The 15,831-nt window shown below is 42.5% G+C and overlaps 1 protein-coding gene across 5 annotated transcripts in view; it reads left to right on the top strand.

The window, feature by feature from the left end:
- The window catches only part of LOC119965959 (N-acetyllactosaminide beta-1,6-N-acetylglucosaminyl-transferase-like), a 44,225-nt gene that overhangs the window by 14,715 nt on the left and 13,679 nt on the right, over window positions 1–15,831 (top strand). For 3 of the 5 annotated variants that reach the window (XR_005460646.1, XR_005460647.1, XR_005460648.1), the window contains exons 2-3: window positions 2,022–2,117; window positions 14,066–14,241. Coding sequence is in view for 1 of the 5 variants with exons in the window: in XM_038796998.1 (XP_038652926.1) it covers window positions 2,022–2,117 (96 nt within the window). In the remaining 4 variants the exon portion in view is untranslated. The remainder of the gene's footprint in view (window positions 1–2,021; window positions 2,118–14,065; window positions 14,242–15,831) is intronic. The other 2 variants (XR_005460645.1, XM_038796998.1) reach the window with 1 other exon arrangement.

Genomic DNA, 15,831 nt, shown 5'->3' with positions numbered 1-15,831 from the left:
TAATGAGTCCAAGTTTTTTTAGGAACAAGGTGAAGTTTGGAATGGTGTCCCTGGCTCACCTGCAGGTCATGCATGGAGGCCGAGGCCATTATCTTGACACGCCAGAGAAGGTGAACAACTTTATCAAGGAACATGGACAAGGGACAGTTGAATGTTTTGGGTGTATTCACCTGCACGGCTAAGTTTTGGAAATCCGTTTAGTAATGTGTTTAGAGTTTTTTTCATTGGATTCTCCTGTTATATTTTGTATAGTTCTGTAATATCTGTTACTCTGGGGTATGGGTTATTGATGGTTTAAAGGAATTCTTGGGGATGGTTGGGAATGCGGGGGGCGGTGGAGTGGGTGGGGGGATTGATTGGTATGGTATAAAAAATTAAAGTCAGGTTTGGGTAGGGAATTTTTAAAAATGGAACCCGAGTTTCTCCCCGGGGGTCACCATACTAGCAGTGATGTTGGTAACGAAAATAGAGTGGGGAAGAAGGCGGTGGCTGGTCATTTGAAGGGGAGAGGGGGGGGGCTGTTGCTTGTTGGTTGGGCAATAAACATTCACGTCCCATAAATGAATCCAGGTAACAGATTGGCAGTTGGAAAAATGAAAAGAGAATCTGTATGGGTAGAGGTTTAAAAAAAGGGCTGGTCATATTAGTGGGGCTGAAGGGTAACTGCTCAGAGTGACAAAAGGTCAGAATGGGGTCTCACAAGGATCAGTGCTGTTCTGGGGTTGAGATGATTGGTCTCCAACAACCACAAGCATCTTTGTGCTACGTATGACTGCAATCAGTGGAGCGTTTTCCACCCTGATTCCCAATTGATTTTAATTTGCTAGGGCTCCTTGATGCCGTTCTTGTTCAAATGCTGCCTTGATGTCAAAGGCAGTTAATCTCGCCTCACCACATGTTTGGATCAAGATTGTAAAGAGGTCAGGAGCTGAGTGGCCCTGGTAGAGACTGAACATCAGTAAGCAGGTTGCCGCATGATCGCACTGTCGATGACTCCATCCTTTAGTCTGATGATTAAGGGTAGCCTGATGGGTGGAAGTTGGCTGGGTTGGATTTACCCTGCTTTTTCTGGCCAGAGCATACCTGGGCAATTTTCCACTCTTGTCAGATAAATGCCAGTGCTGTAGCTGAACTGGAACAACTTGGCTAAGGACATGGCATGTTTCAGTACGACTGCCAGAATGTTGTCAAGGCCCATAGCCCGTTGTAGTAACCATTGCCTCTAGTTGTTTCTTCATCGCACCAAATTAACTGAATTGGCAGAAGATTTATGATATTGGGGACCTCGGGAGGCACATCCTGTTTGGTTTGTGCCATCTTTACTGCAGGAAGCTGCCTGCGACATCACTGAGGGTGACTTTGCAGACACTGACACTGCATGTACACCCGATGTGCATGCAGCATTCACAAACACAGCCTAACTTCTTTTTTAAAAATATAAATTTAGAGTACCCAATTTTTTTTTTTACAACTAAGGGGCAATTTGATGTGGCCAATCCACCTAACCTGCACATCTTTGGGTTGTGGGGGTGAAACCCATGCAGACACTGGGAGAATGTGCAAACTCCACACGACAGTGACCCAGGGCCGGGATTTGAACCCGGGTCCTCAGCGCCATAGGCAGCAATGCTAACCACTGTGCCACCATGCCGCCCCTCGCAGCCTAACTTAATTGAAACATAAAAATAAACATCAAACCTCAAATGTGTGTCGAGACCCTGAATGATCAATTCCTTGTGTATTGCCAATTCATCTCCCAAGTGTAAAGCGTAGCAATGCCAAGCAAATTGCCTGTTTCTGTTGTCAGAACGCGCACCAACCAACCTCCAATGGTACAGTGTTGCATGTACTTTGTCCTATAATGGCAGGCCAACCTTTTGGGCTGTGAAACCCAGTGATACATTTCCAATCTGCCTAGACATGACCAAATAGGATTTTCTTTGAAAAATCTGCAAACGTGGCATTTTATGGAGGAAGATATTCACTTCAAATTACCAAAGTTGTGCTATCCCTTTTACCAGATGCACCAGGAGCAGATCCCAATGCTGAGTGGGAAGGCAACATAAGATCAATTAAATGGCTGGACCAGGCTCAAGTGACCCACAATGGTTGTAAAGGTAAGCACAAATATAATCCACAATGCAGCAACATATTACTTAAGCATCACTGTTGCACTTTTTTGCCTAAAGTTACAATAATGATGATGAATAATTGTGGAAATACAGTATCTGGACCTCTTGATAATTTCATGGCCTTGTGGTGCTTGTCACGAGGATTTGAATGAAATCTCATGATTATAAATTCAAAACTTGGATTTTTCCCAGGGGAGAACATTTTGAGGTGTGCAAGACTTGGGCAAAACACCACTTAGTCTGTTATTGGTGTTAAACAGCCAGGCGTTGTGTTGGTTTTAAGGTTCTGATAAAATTAGCTTTGTTCTCGTGTTCATTTACTGGGAATTAATTTACTGGGAACTCGACGTTGAGTGCACATTGATAAGCTCTGCCGTTACTCTTTGTGCAGTAAATCTTTCTGTTTGTTATTTATGTACTGGACTTCAATCCATATCAGTTAAATAATGCATTTTATACTGCTGTTAGCTTGGGTCAGCTTGAGTCAGCTCCCAGTTTTTTATACTGCTAAGCCCAGCTCCTTTCTCCTTTGAATGCTTGCCCTGCAGGTAACCTACTTGCTAAAGTTGGAACATTAGTAGCAAACAGGAGTGAGCCATTGAGTCCTTCAAGCCTGTTCTGACCTCAATTAGTACAGGCGGGCAGGTATTTATTGCAGCTTTTGAATTGTTAGAGGTCTGCTTTCATTGAATGTTAGTTGCATTTAAATTTGGGATCCGCTATTAACCCAAAGGCAGCTTTCAAGCCGGAAGGTGAGTGGTATGGAATTGTGTGGGAAATCAGGTCAGGATATGGAATTGCTCCAAACAAGGTTATTCAATGAGTCCATGCAGGCCACAACCACAGCCTTGTCTACCTGAAACAGGAGCAAATTCCTTTTCTACGGCCTTGGAACTTGTCACCGATCTTCACCACCTGGTCTGCAGCAGAGTGGTAGGACTGATGTGGCAATGGTGCTGGATAGGGATACTGCCGCAGGAACAAATGGGATCTCCGCTCCATTTCAGTTTGTTGTCCCCCCCCCCCCCCCCCCCCCCCCCCACCCAAACACCTGACATGCTGTCTTGTCTCAATATGGCCACATCTGCCCTGCACAAGTGAAGGTGGAGCAGTTTGTGGCAAGGTTGCTCAGGGGTTTTGAAACCCAGAGGGTGGAGACCAGGGGTTGACGACCTTTTATTTTTAACCTGAAGAGCTTTTTGTTTTAAGCAAATTGCTACTGGAAATTGCAAATTCAACGTTCTAAACTGAAAACGTGGCAAATTGTTATGCGTCTCTGCTAGAATGCAAAATTTACATCTAAAATAAAATATATACATCTATTTCATTTGTCCATCAACAGAAGATAAATTAAATTAAATTACGAGTATATTCAGTATTATTTCTCCTCTCTGCTGTATTAGGAAGCAGTAATGGAAACAGCCAAATAACCTGTTCCTTGAATCAATCATGGTGTAGCTATGACACTTGAAGAGGTTTATCTACAGCATAATGATGATTTTGTTCAGATAATCATTTGAGACCGTGAACTGCAACATAAAGATTAGCTTGTATATCCCACAATAAAAACATATCTCTTTTTTAGACTTTTTTCATGTCAATATGATCCAACTGGAAAAGATTGGGAGCTGCAAATGAGATAGAACCATAGAATTCCTACAGTGCAGAAGGAGGCCATTCAGTCCATTGAGTCTGCACTGACCCTCTGAAAGAGAACTCCGCCTAGGCCCACTCCTCTGCCCTATCCCCCATCTAACCTGCACATCTTTGGACACCTAAGGGTCAATTTAGCATAGCCAATCCACATAACCTGCACACCTTTGAACTGTGGGAAGAGACACTGGAGAAAGTGCAAACGTCACACAGACATCATCCAAGGCTGAGATTTAATCCAGTCCTTGGTGTTGTGAGGAAGTTCTGGGACTTTAAGTTGCAGATCCCCCTAATAGGCCAAAAATATCTCCCTAACAAGGCAGGGATCAAAGCAGCCTGCCTCTTTGCTGATGTCATGTTGAATGCACCTTGTAGAAATAGCAAGAAGCAGCAGTTGAAGAAATTATAATTTGAGGGTATGCAATATGGGCATTTTGATAATGCCATAATACATATATTATTCAGCTCAGATTCCATGCCTTGCTCATTATTGCACCCTAAGTGCCAGACTACCCTTTCACTTATTTCACAATGATTGTTAGCACAGGACTGGATCTATTGTAGATGTGAATGGATGTTGAAGGACGTTTAAATGCATAGAGTGGGGAAGGTGGTGTGTTGGCATTGGTGCTGAGGGTGGGTGTGGGATTTAATTTGTTACGTTTCATACAGGATAAAAAGCTTTGCGATGTGAACGCTTCCGTGACTGCAATGAAAACGGCGAGTCGAGCAATGGGTGATCATCTTCAACCTTTTGCTCTTCTTCCTATACATTTGCCTCATCCAAAGATGAACGATGAGCCCCAATGTCCTCCTCCACCTGCAAACCTTCCTCCTCTGCTTCCCTCTCTTTTCCACGTGCTGCTTTCCCCCGTTGTCACTGCCATGGATCGATTTGATGATCCTCTTCTGAAGTGCTGTCACATGAGTCCACAATGCGTCCTGCTCTCATCAATTTGAAATCCTGCATGGTTGAAAAACACTATGCAAACAGACGTTGCCAATTATTTGAGGTAGCAGCTACTTTCATGGTGTTCTGTTCAGATGGGACAATGACCAGTTTAAATATCCACCTGAACTGCTGCTCACTGTAACCTCTGTTTCACTAGATAATTTCACAAGCCCATGGGAACTCATGCTGGGATGGTGGGGAATTTTATAGGAATGGCTGCGGTGGGGAATGGGGGAGGACGTGAACACCTTTTTCAGAACTTTGGAGTAATTTAAAGTGACAAAATGAGAATGGGAGGTACAGTGGATGTGTTTGACAGTACAGCAGAAGAAGAGAAAGTCTATCATCATCCACGGCTGTAGTGACATCAGCATGGCACACAGGAGAGGGGTTGAAGTCACAGGCCGCATGATACATTGCTGGGAACACAGACAGCGGGCCAGCTTTATGACCTTGCAGAACAACAGTGATTTTGCTGGCTGCAATTTGGAAGGTCAGAATGTCACAGTCTGAGAATGAATGTTATTTTAAAAATATATATTTTGGAAAATGTTGTGTTATTCTGTAAAGAAGTTTGTTTAAATAATTCAGTTAAGCTGGGGGAAGGTTAATGGACTCCGCTTGTCTGGAGAATTGAGAGATGAAAAAGAGTAGAGGTGCGAAATGCATACATTTGTAATGAAGCTAGGGTCAAGTGGACTTAAGTAAATAAGTAAAGTTTAGAAATTTGCATCAGGAGATAGAGAGGGATTGTTCTTTCCAGCTGTTAAATTTCAAAGGGGAGTAAAAGGCTTTTACAGCAGAGGTTTCACAAGTAACGGGAAGGGTTTAAATTTTATTTGACCCAAAAATGGTGGCAATAGGAAAGACACCAATATATGAAAAGTGCTAAGTTCAAAAGGGACTGAGAACATTGGAATCGACGGTGAAAAGGAAAAAGAATATTTAAGGAAAAATATTGAGCTGCGTTGTGGGGGAAGACACCCTGGAAACAACACTGTACTGGGGGAAGTGTAAAATTTGAATCAGCTATCCAGTCAAGTCAGTCAAGTCTTGGATTTCCACAGCAGAGTGGAATTGAGTTTGAGAGGTTGTGTGGTATACCTTTGCTGAAGTGACAACAGTTTTTACTTGGGTAATATTACTGGATTTTTATAGTTAAACATTTACAAGGAAGTTTTGTCTGAAAGCTTTCAGTACAATCCCAGTTGATGTTACTACCTGTGGGAAGGGAATAATGGCTCAAAAGACCTACTTTTACTTGTTGTTTTAGAAAATGTAGATGATCAGACTCACAGGATGGCCAATTAGCTTTTAACAACAGAAAAATACATTATTAAGCATGAAAGGTTTGACTATAATGCAATATTCTTTCACTTCCACCTCTCTTCATAAATGTACTCAGATTTTAAGGATAATACAGGTTACAAAATATATCTTATTCTATAATACTCTCGGTAATTAGACAGTCGATCTAAACTAACAGGCTTTTGATGCGCAAATACAGCCCACTCTGAAATCAAGTGGCAAATGCTTCCCTAATTGAACTTCTGTGGCGTACTCTTGAACACCCCCCAGATGATTATTACACTGTGAGCTCACTGGACTCCTGCTTCCAGACGAGCTTCCAACTCAACTCTCAAAAAGACAAGCCTTAGAATCTTCTTTCAACCAACGCTTTCTCTCAGCTATTTTCAGCAAGGATCCACTTCCAGGATTTCTAACTTCCTTTCATTATTCCTCTGTCTTGAATTGCCACATGCACCAAGCTTCCACACAATCTCTCAGGTACTCAGTCATGCCAAAAAACACTACTGCTTCAAAGGCCGTATTATGATATTGGCAAACTTTTGATTTACCTCTAATTCTGGTTCCTTACTTTAAATCTGGAGCTGTCTCTTTCACTCACTGCCTTTTACTTGAATTCCAATTAACAGTACTGTGTTCAAATTCCAGTTCCTTTTGTCTCTCTGACGCCAATCTTCCTGGGACCTCTCTTTTGATTCCCTAGGTTCTAGAACTAGCTGTTCTTCAGTTTCTGGGGCTTGCTTTCTTCCCATTACTCCAATCTATTGCTCCTGCTCCTGGCAAAGCTGTGAGAGCTTTTCCTTGCTTATCTGTTAAGCTCTAACTGCTTTGGGTCCAGTTTAAACTAAACTCAGAATGTCTTTCTAACTTAAAGGTGGCCCCTGGTTGCTAAGCAACTGTTCAGTCTTCCTTCACACTTGTTTGCTTTTCAAGTTGTAAACTCTCTCAGCACAATACAGACACAGTTTGAATTTAAACCAAAACTGCCATTAAAGAAAATACTTTTTTTTAGCATGAATCTAACTGGAGTTTTACCCTATCTAGTACAGAAACACTGAAACTCACTTAAATCTATACCTTATTTTTAATATACAACAATGCAAACATAGATTACTTCCCAGCAGTCTGACCAAGCAGGGAGTCTTTTGGGGGAATGTTTTGGAAGGCTATTTTTAACTGTAACCATGTGTGCTGAAGTTTTCTTTTCCTGTTATTAAAACTTTTAAATTACATTTTTTAAATCCCAGACGTTTTACTGGACAACGTGCTGCTGAGATTAGTTTGGGTTCTTCGCATTTTCAGAATACAAAGCAAGGTTGTGGTCCATAAGCCAATTATACCTTTGGGGTTAGGTTATCTCAGTAATTAACACCTGTTGTGGTCATAACACACAGGGTTTTACAGACTCCCAGAAGATGGCCGGATAACTTGCTGGACCTGACAGACACACATTACCAGTGGCCATGAAAATCACCAGGGCATGGAAACTAGGTGGGTTTTTAAAAAAAATCAGCCACAAGTGACATTCTTCTATGTATTCACTCCAAGTAGAAGTTCACGGAAATATGTGTCGGATTTCCTTGGTGCCGCCATGATGTTTTTATATTGAGGAAGTCCAATCTTTTCACTACAGGAAGCAGCCTGGAGGGCTGGCTGTTTGGAGATGACGAGTACCTCTTTAAAACATGATTCATGATGCCTGTGAGAAACCCCACAAAATCAGTGCTGCAGCAAGAGCCATATGACCACAAGGTGTCTCCAAGAGCAGTGTTTTTCAAACTTTTGTTCCCGGGACCCATTTTTACCAACCGGCTGACTTTTTGAGACCCACGACGGTCGACCTTTGCAACCCACGCCGGCTGATCTTCGCAACACATTTTCACTTCCCTTTAATGTGACAGATGAGCCACCATCTCACTTACTTTGTCATTCAATGTTACATTCCTGCTAAGGACTTCAGCTGATGATTTAAGTTGTTGCAGCATCCTTTGGAAAAAAAAAATCAAGAGGTTTGTCCTCAAACTCTCCATGCTTACTCGTCAAATGCCTTTGAAATTTTGAGGGTTTTAAACTCTCAGTACTTTCCTGCATATAGCACACACAGGCTTTGCATCTTGATTTGCATTTGCACAACGAACAAAGACATACTTCAAGAAATCATCTTTCTACTGCTTTATTCCCCATTTCAGTTTTTTTCTTTGTTTAAAATGATCCATCTTCAGTTCTTCACAGTCCTGTTGCCGTGCTTGCTTGCAGCTAGAAAATGGAGGAATCTCCCCTCCATCATTTTGCAGCAAAAGCACAGATGTGCAGGGCATATGACGTCAGTGTAAATGCTAGGCGCGTGACCTGCTCTTTGCTGCTGCTTCTGGCCAGAAAACTGCATCATTCAATTTAAAAGCCAGTCGCGGCAGTTGGGTGCTCGTCCTGCGATTGGGAACGTCATGACCGATTGCTCTGCGACCATTCTGACACCTGCCTGCGTCCCACCGATGGGTCGTGAACCGCAATGTGAAAAACCCTGTGCTAGAGTAAGCATTCAGAAGATGTGCTTCAGGCATGGCGATAGATTTGTAGTGTGTGGAATTCGTAAACCAAAGTTACCAAATGACTGACAAACAAAGACGTTACCAACAAGAGTTCACTTTTCGTAGCTTTTATTTTGGTTGAAAGGTTGTCACAGGAGGACCTATTCAGGAGGCACCACGCCAGTGTGGGTGTCCAGAATATTAGCCATGTACACAATTGTACTAACATTGTGTAGCAGAGAGAATTGCAGGTGGAGGAAGACAAAATGTGTTCATTATTCACCTTTGGATGGGGAAAATATTAATGAGGAGAACAGATCTGAAGTTGTGGCAATCATCACCAGACAACATGTGGACATTGCTACCAGCGATACCTTAAAACTGGGAAGGTACACCTGGTGGTGCCATAGAAAACGCATAATAAATAAAATCCTTCAGCTCATTCCCGCCACCAACTACCAATCTTCCCCACCTTGCACAGGATTTCCTGCAACTGTCCACCCGATAGGTTCTTTCATGTATTGATGTTCATCATGAAGTGAAAGTAGGTACTTGGGACACAATAGTGGGCAAGGTGTGGAAGTGGTGCTGAACAATATATTTTATCTGATCTTACAAGAGAATGAAATGTAACTATGCCATTTTATGCAACAAACTGTGCATATTCCTGGTAAATTACAATAGCTTTCTTTTATTTGTGGTTTATTTTGACTTTCAGAAGGCTTTCAACAAGGTCCCACATCCGAGATTAGCATGTAAAATTAAAGCGCATGAGGTTGAGGGGTAGTGTATTGAGATGGTAGAAAACGGGTCTTTTTCCGAATGTCGGGCAGTGACTAGTGGGGTACCGCAGGGATCAATGCCAGGACCCCAGCTACTCCCAATGTATTTGAATATTAATGATTTAGTTGAGGGAACTGAAGGTAATATCTCTAAATTTTCAGATGACATAAAGCCAGGTGAGAGAGTGAGCTGTGAAGAGGATGCAAAAATGCTTTCATGTGATTTACACAAATTAAGTGGGTGGGGAAAATACAAAATTCACATTCTTGGTGGTAGCTTCGTGTGGGTGGACCAGGACATATTTTTGGTGATGTGCACACTTAGGAATTTGAAGCTGTTAACCATCTCCACCTCAGCTTTGTTGATGCTGACAGAGGTGTGCACAGTACTTTGCTTTCTGAAGTCAATGACCAGCTCTTTATTTTTGCTGGCATTGAGGGACAGATTGTTGTCGCTGCACCACTCCACTAGGTTCTCTATCTCCCTTCTGTATTGTGACTCATCGCTGTTCGAGATCTGACCCACTATCGTCAGCAAACTTGTAGATTGAGTTGGAACCAAATTTTGCCACGCAGTCGTGTGTGTATAGTAGGGGGCAATTACGCAGCCTTGCAGGGCCCTGGTATTGAGGACTATCGTGGAGGAGGTGTTGTTGTTTACTCTTATTGATTGTGGTCTATGGATCAGAAAGTCGAGGATCCAGTTGCAGAAGGAGGAGCCAAGTCCTAGGTTTTGGAGCTTTGATACCAGTTTGGCTGGGATTATGGTGTTGAAGGCGGAGCTGTAGTCAATAAGTAGGAGTTTTATGTAGGAGCCCTTATTATTGAGATGTCCAGGGATGACTGAAGGGCCAGGGAGATGGTGCCTGCTGTGGACCGGTTGCGGTGGTATGCAAATTGCAGTGGATCGAGGCGTCCTGGGAGTATGGAGTTGATGTGCTTCATGACCAACCTCATGGAGCACTGCATTCTTCGGATGCATCTCATCCGATCCCAGTGCCTTGTCAGCTTTAAGTTACGACCGGCCTGGTATTCGTGAGCCCTGTGGTGGTCTCAGCGGTGCGATTCTGGAACCAGTGCAGGCACATTTCAGTTTGGAAGGCATATCTCTGTGGGTGCCGATATGCAATAACCATAGATTTGTGCCGATGGGGATGGATGCGAGGTCCCGGGGGTGGCAGCAGCTGGAGATGGAGTACTTCAGGGACTTGTTTGTAGGGGATAAGTTTGCAGGCCTGGAAGAGCTCGAGGAAACCTATCAGTTGCCTAAGAGGAATAGGTTCAGGTACCTGCAGGTGACTTTGTGAGGAAAGAGGTGCTGTACATTCCGGGGCTGCCACCTCTGGGGCTATAAGGTAAGTTGTTGTCCGAAGATGACATCGGGGAAAGGAGAGTGGCAGACATTTATGAAGAACTGATGAAGAGGGAGTGTGCGCCAGTGGAGGCGATCAGGTGCAAATGGGAGGAGGAGGAGTTGGGTGGGGAGGTGAAGGCCGAGCTGCAGAAGGAAGCCCTGCAGAGGGTGAACGTATCCTCGTTGTGTGCGAGGTGAAGCCTCATCCAATTTAAGGTGGTGCATAAGGGCCCACATGACGGTTGCAAGGATAAGCCGGTTCTTTGCAGGGGCGGAGGATAGGTGTGGGCGATGTGCTTGGGGGGGCATAAATCACGTCCACATGTTTTGGGCGTGTCCAAAGCTGAGGGGGTTCTGCCAATGATTCTGGGATGTTATGTTCGAGATTCTGGGTGTGTAGGGGTGGCCGCGGGTCCGGAAGTGGCGATATTCGGATTGTCGGAAGAGCTGGGAGTCCAGGGGGGGGGAAAGAGAGGCCGATGTCTTGGCCTTTGCCTCCCTGATAGCATGGAGAAGGATTCTGTTTCACTGGCGGGCCAAAGGTAGGAGTGTGGGTGAACGACGTGGCAGAATTCCAGCACTTAAAAAGGAATAAGTTTGCCTTATGGGAACGTAGGAGGGGTTCACCTGGAGGTGAAGCCTTTTATCGACGACTTTGAGATGAATGAAGGCATTGGGGAGAGGGTACTTATCTTTACTTTGTTTCGGTGGGGGTGGGGGGTGGCGGTGGAGATAAGGGGCAAAACTAAGAGGGCGGGGGGAGATGTGGGCATGTTATCAGTGGCTGCGGATGGCTTGTGTTTTTCGATCTGTGGTTTTCTGATATTTTTATGTGGATGTGCAAAACGCCTTTAATAAAAATATATTTTTAAAAAACTTTTTAAAGTTAACTACAGTTTATCCAATAACTGCTCCTAATCGATTTTGAATCCTTCTAGTGACAGAGTTTCCTCTTCTGTCACCATGATGTGCTTCCTTGATAAAGACAGGTGCAAAATATCAATTCACCTCAGCCAGGCCTTTTCCTCCATGTGTAAATTCCCTTTTTGATCTTTATTCGGCCTCACTACTCCTTTTACTATTTATGTGCCTATAGAAGTCTTTGGGATTCCTCTTTATGTTGGCTGCCAGTCTTTTCTTACAATTCCTCTTTGCTTCTCTTATTTGCTTTTTCACTCCCTTCTGAATCTTCGCTGTTTAGCTTGGTTCTTAATTTTATTTTCTACCTGGCATCTGTCCTTAGCACTCTGTCGTTTCTTTGCCTTATTTTCTATCAGCTTTTTTCATCCAGGAATTTTTTATATTTTTTACCCTGCCTTAGTGAATTCAAATTCATTAATAAAGCAAATGGAGCTGACAACTGGAAGATAGCTGTTGTTAATCCTGTTTTCAAAAAAGGAAATTAGAACGAATCCAGGGAATTAGAGAACAGTTAGCTTAATGATAGGAAGGATGATGAATTTTTACTAAGAATGCATAATAGAAAAACAGCTGGAGATCAAAAAAGTGTGGGCAGCGTGGATTCAAATGTTGAAGAAATAACAAAAATGTAGTCAAGGGTATTGCAGTAGATGTAATATATTTGGATTTTCAAAAGGCCTTTGGCATGGTGGACTTACGTTATAGCCAGATCATATGAAAGTTGGAGATGAAGCAGAACGGATGGCAACTTGGCTACAAAACAGAGAGGAGGGATACTCATTGACAAAGGTGAAAGGTGGTGTACAGCACAGATTGGTGTTGGGACCACTGATGCTCACAGTTTACATTCATGATTTGAGCTCAGGAACGGAAAGTACAATTTGCAGATGGCACCAAATTGGGAGGTATACAAGGAAGTATGCTTTAAATGGGAACCATTCAAATAAACTTAAGAATAGGTATGAAATTGACTTCAATCTATATAAGAAATGGTGCATTTGGTAGGAGGAAGAGGAGGCCACATATTGCTTGAATAATAGTCTGAATGAATAGAGGAGCAAAGAGATTCAGAGAAACCAATGCACAAATCACTAGACGTGACCCAAGTTAATAGGGTGGTTAAAATAAGCAAACCAAGTTTTGTTTCTAAAGGGATAGAATTGAAAAGCAGGAAGGTTACATTCAATCTGTGTGGAACCTTGGTTACTGTCAGTTCTGGCCTCCATATAATCAAATGGATACAGAGGCCTTGGAGAAGGTGCAGAAAGGCTGTAAGAATGATACCAGATTTGAACTCGAAAGACCGAACAGCTTGAGACCCTATCCTCCAGAAAAGGTCAAAGGGTGACCTGGTCGAGGTCTTCAAGATAATGAAAGAGTTTAACAAGGTAGACTTGAAAGAAATGCTTCTACTTTTGGAGTAGCCTGAAGCTAGAGGTCATAAATACGGTGGCGCAGTGGGTCAGCACTGCGGCCTCATGGCGCCGAGGTCCCAGGTTCAATCTTGGCTCTGTGTCACTGTCCGTGTGGAATTTGCTCATTCTCCCCGTGTTTGTGTGGGTTTCGCCCCCACAACCCAAAAATGTGCAGGCTAGGTGGATTGGCCACGCTAAATTGCCCCTTTAATTGGAAAAAATTAATTGGGTACTCTAAATTTTAAAAAAAAGATGGCCACTATTAAATCCAGTGAGGAATTATGCAGAAATTTCCTTACCCAGACTCCTGTAGGAATGTGGTGCATGCTATCACGAGGAAGAAAGGGGGAAGGTGGCTCATGTGGAGCATACTGCTGGCGTAGACCCAATTGATCCAAATGGCTGTTTTTGTAGTGCACACAGTGTACATGAGCTGGGGACTGCATTGCTGTAACCACAGTACTGCAGCTTTGGTTATGTATCATCTGCCTGATAATGTATTGCAGCATTAAAATTGTTTAAGGTGCAAGTCATACTCTTCTTCCCGACCGTTTTACAATGCCCTGGGTTGCGTATACGGCCAAGAATTCTGAACCACCCAAGTGTCACACCAGTTCAGACATAACTAGAATGAACCATCAAGGCCATTTCAGTCATTATAAAATAATAATAATACAGCACCAGTATATACCCTAAAGAGGACAGAGCCCTGCTTATTACATAAAACAGGCATCGTCAACAAAATGGGTGAGTGATACCATAAAGCTAAAGGAGGGAATATATTAAAAAAGAGGGGGCCGAGTGCATATAAATAACAGCAAACGAAAAGCAGAAAAGATTGTAAGAGCTGTAAAAGGGAACTGAGAGATTTCAAGATTAACACACAAGATTTTTAACAGTTATATTAAAGGTCAAAGAGTAATGACTACTCTTATATCATCCCTTTTAAAATCAAGTGTGTGTAATATTGCAAATGTAAAAAACAATTGGCAGACTTGTTGAATAATTACTTTGTGTCAGTCTTCAGAAAGAGGATAATATGCCTGACATTCCAGGGAAACAATCCATGAAACAAGGAATTGAACTCACCAAAGTTAACCAAGTAAGGAAAGAGTATTCGGGAAAATAATGCCACTAACGACTAACAAATTCCCAAGACAAGGACAAGGGACTGTCCCAGAATTTCAAAGAAGGAGGTGAGGAAATTGTTGATGAAATTGTAATCTCTACCCACAGCTCTTGTTGATTTAGGAATTGTTCCTTTACATTGGAATAAAGCAAATCTAACATCATCATTTGAGAAAGGTGAGGGAGAAAAGTTAGAAAAATGTTAGTTTCATATCTGATGTGGGGAGATTATTGGAATCTGTAGTTAAGGACAAAGTTGAACATTTAGTCGATCAGAAAAAAACAACATCAACTTGTGAAAGGTAGGTCATGTCATAAACTTTTGAGGAAGTAGCCAAAGTGGTCGATGGAAATGTTTATGGATGCAGTTTAAAAGGACGTCCATAAGTTATTCAATAAGGTTCAACATAATAGATAGTTTGCGAAAATTAACAGCCGTGCATTTGAAAGAAAATTATTGACCTGCTTAGGGAATTGGATTGGTTGTAGAAGAATAAAGGGTGGGTTAGCTCAGTTGGCTGGACAGTTGCTTCATGATGTTACGCCAACAGCACGGGTTCACTTCCTGTACCAGCTGATGTTATTCATGAAGGCCTTCTCAACCTTGCCCCTCGTGGTAATCCTCGGGTTAAATCGCCACCAGTCAGCTCCCTCTCTCTCAAAAGGGGAGAGCGGCCTATGGTCCTCGGAGTCTATGGCGACTTTCATTTCAGTAGAATAGATCATAGGGATAATAGGTTTGTAATTTTCTTCCAATCAGATTACGAGTGGTGTTCCTTGAGGATCTGTGTTGGAGCCGTTACTATTTATTAAATTATTAATGACTTGAAAAATACAATAGAGAGCCATATATTCAAGTTCGGTAATGACACAAAAATGACTCCTATAGTAAGTAATGTAGATGGGATTGATAAAATTACAAAGAGTTAATAAGAGAATGGTCAAAAGTGTGGTAGATGGATTTTAATGCAACAAAATGTGATGTTATTCATTTTGAACTGAGAAAGGATCGATCTAAATTTTATTTCAATGAAGGAAAGTTAAGAAGAGTGGAGGTTCAAAGAGATTTAGGAGTCCATGTGCAGTGACCCAGATACAAAATTATTATAAAAGGGCAAATTAGTTTTTTGTTTAGGATTTTGAAAGAAATTGACAGGGAAGATAAAGATACACCTTTTCTGGTGATAAGGCTTGGAGGAGAAGTGGGAGCCGTAAAATCAAAGATAGGCTGTCTTTTAAAAATCCATTTACAGGATGTGGACGGCGCTGGTTAGGTCAGCATTTATTGCTTATCCCTAGTTGCCCTTCAGAAGGTGGTGGTAAGTTGCTTGACCACTCTCTTACTCTAGTTGATTTTTGCTCGTCACAATCACAAAGGGACATGGAGCTAAAGCAGGTAGGTGGAATTAAAATGCAGATCAACCATGACACTATTGAATGGCAGAACAGGCTTGAGGAGCTAACCTATTCCTGTTTTAATAAAATGATCTACTCCAGGGGAAGCTAGATAAACAGTGGGGAGGAAGGAATAAGAGGTTAATCTAGTAAGGTTAGTTGAAGAGGGTGGGAGGAGGCTCCTGTAGAACAATGGCACAGACCATTTGGGCCAAGTGGCTTGCTCCTGCACTGTATTCTGTGTAATATTAGAAAATCAAATC

The sequence above is a fragment of the Scyliorhinus canicula genome, chromosome 5, assembly GCF_902713615.1.
Source record: "Scyliorhinus canicula chromosome 5, sScyCan1.1, whole genome shotgun sequence".
Lineage (NCBI taxonomy): Eukaryota > Metazoa > Chordata > Chondrichthyes > Carcharhiniformes > Scyliorhinidae > Scyliorhinus > Scyliorhinus canicula.
This window is presented reverse-complemented; position numbering and strand designations above follow the sequence as displayed.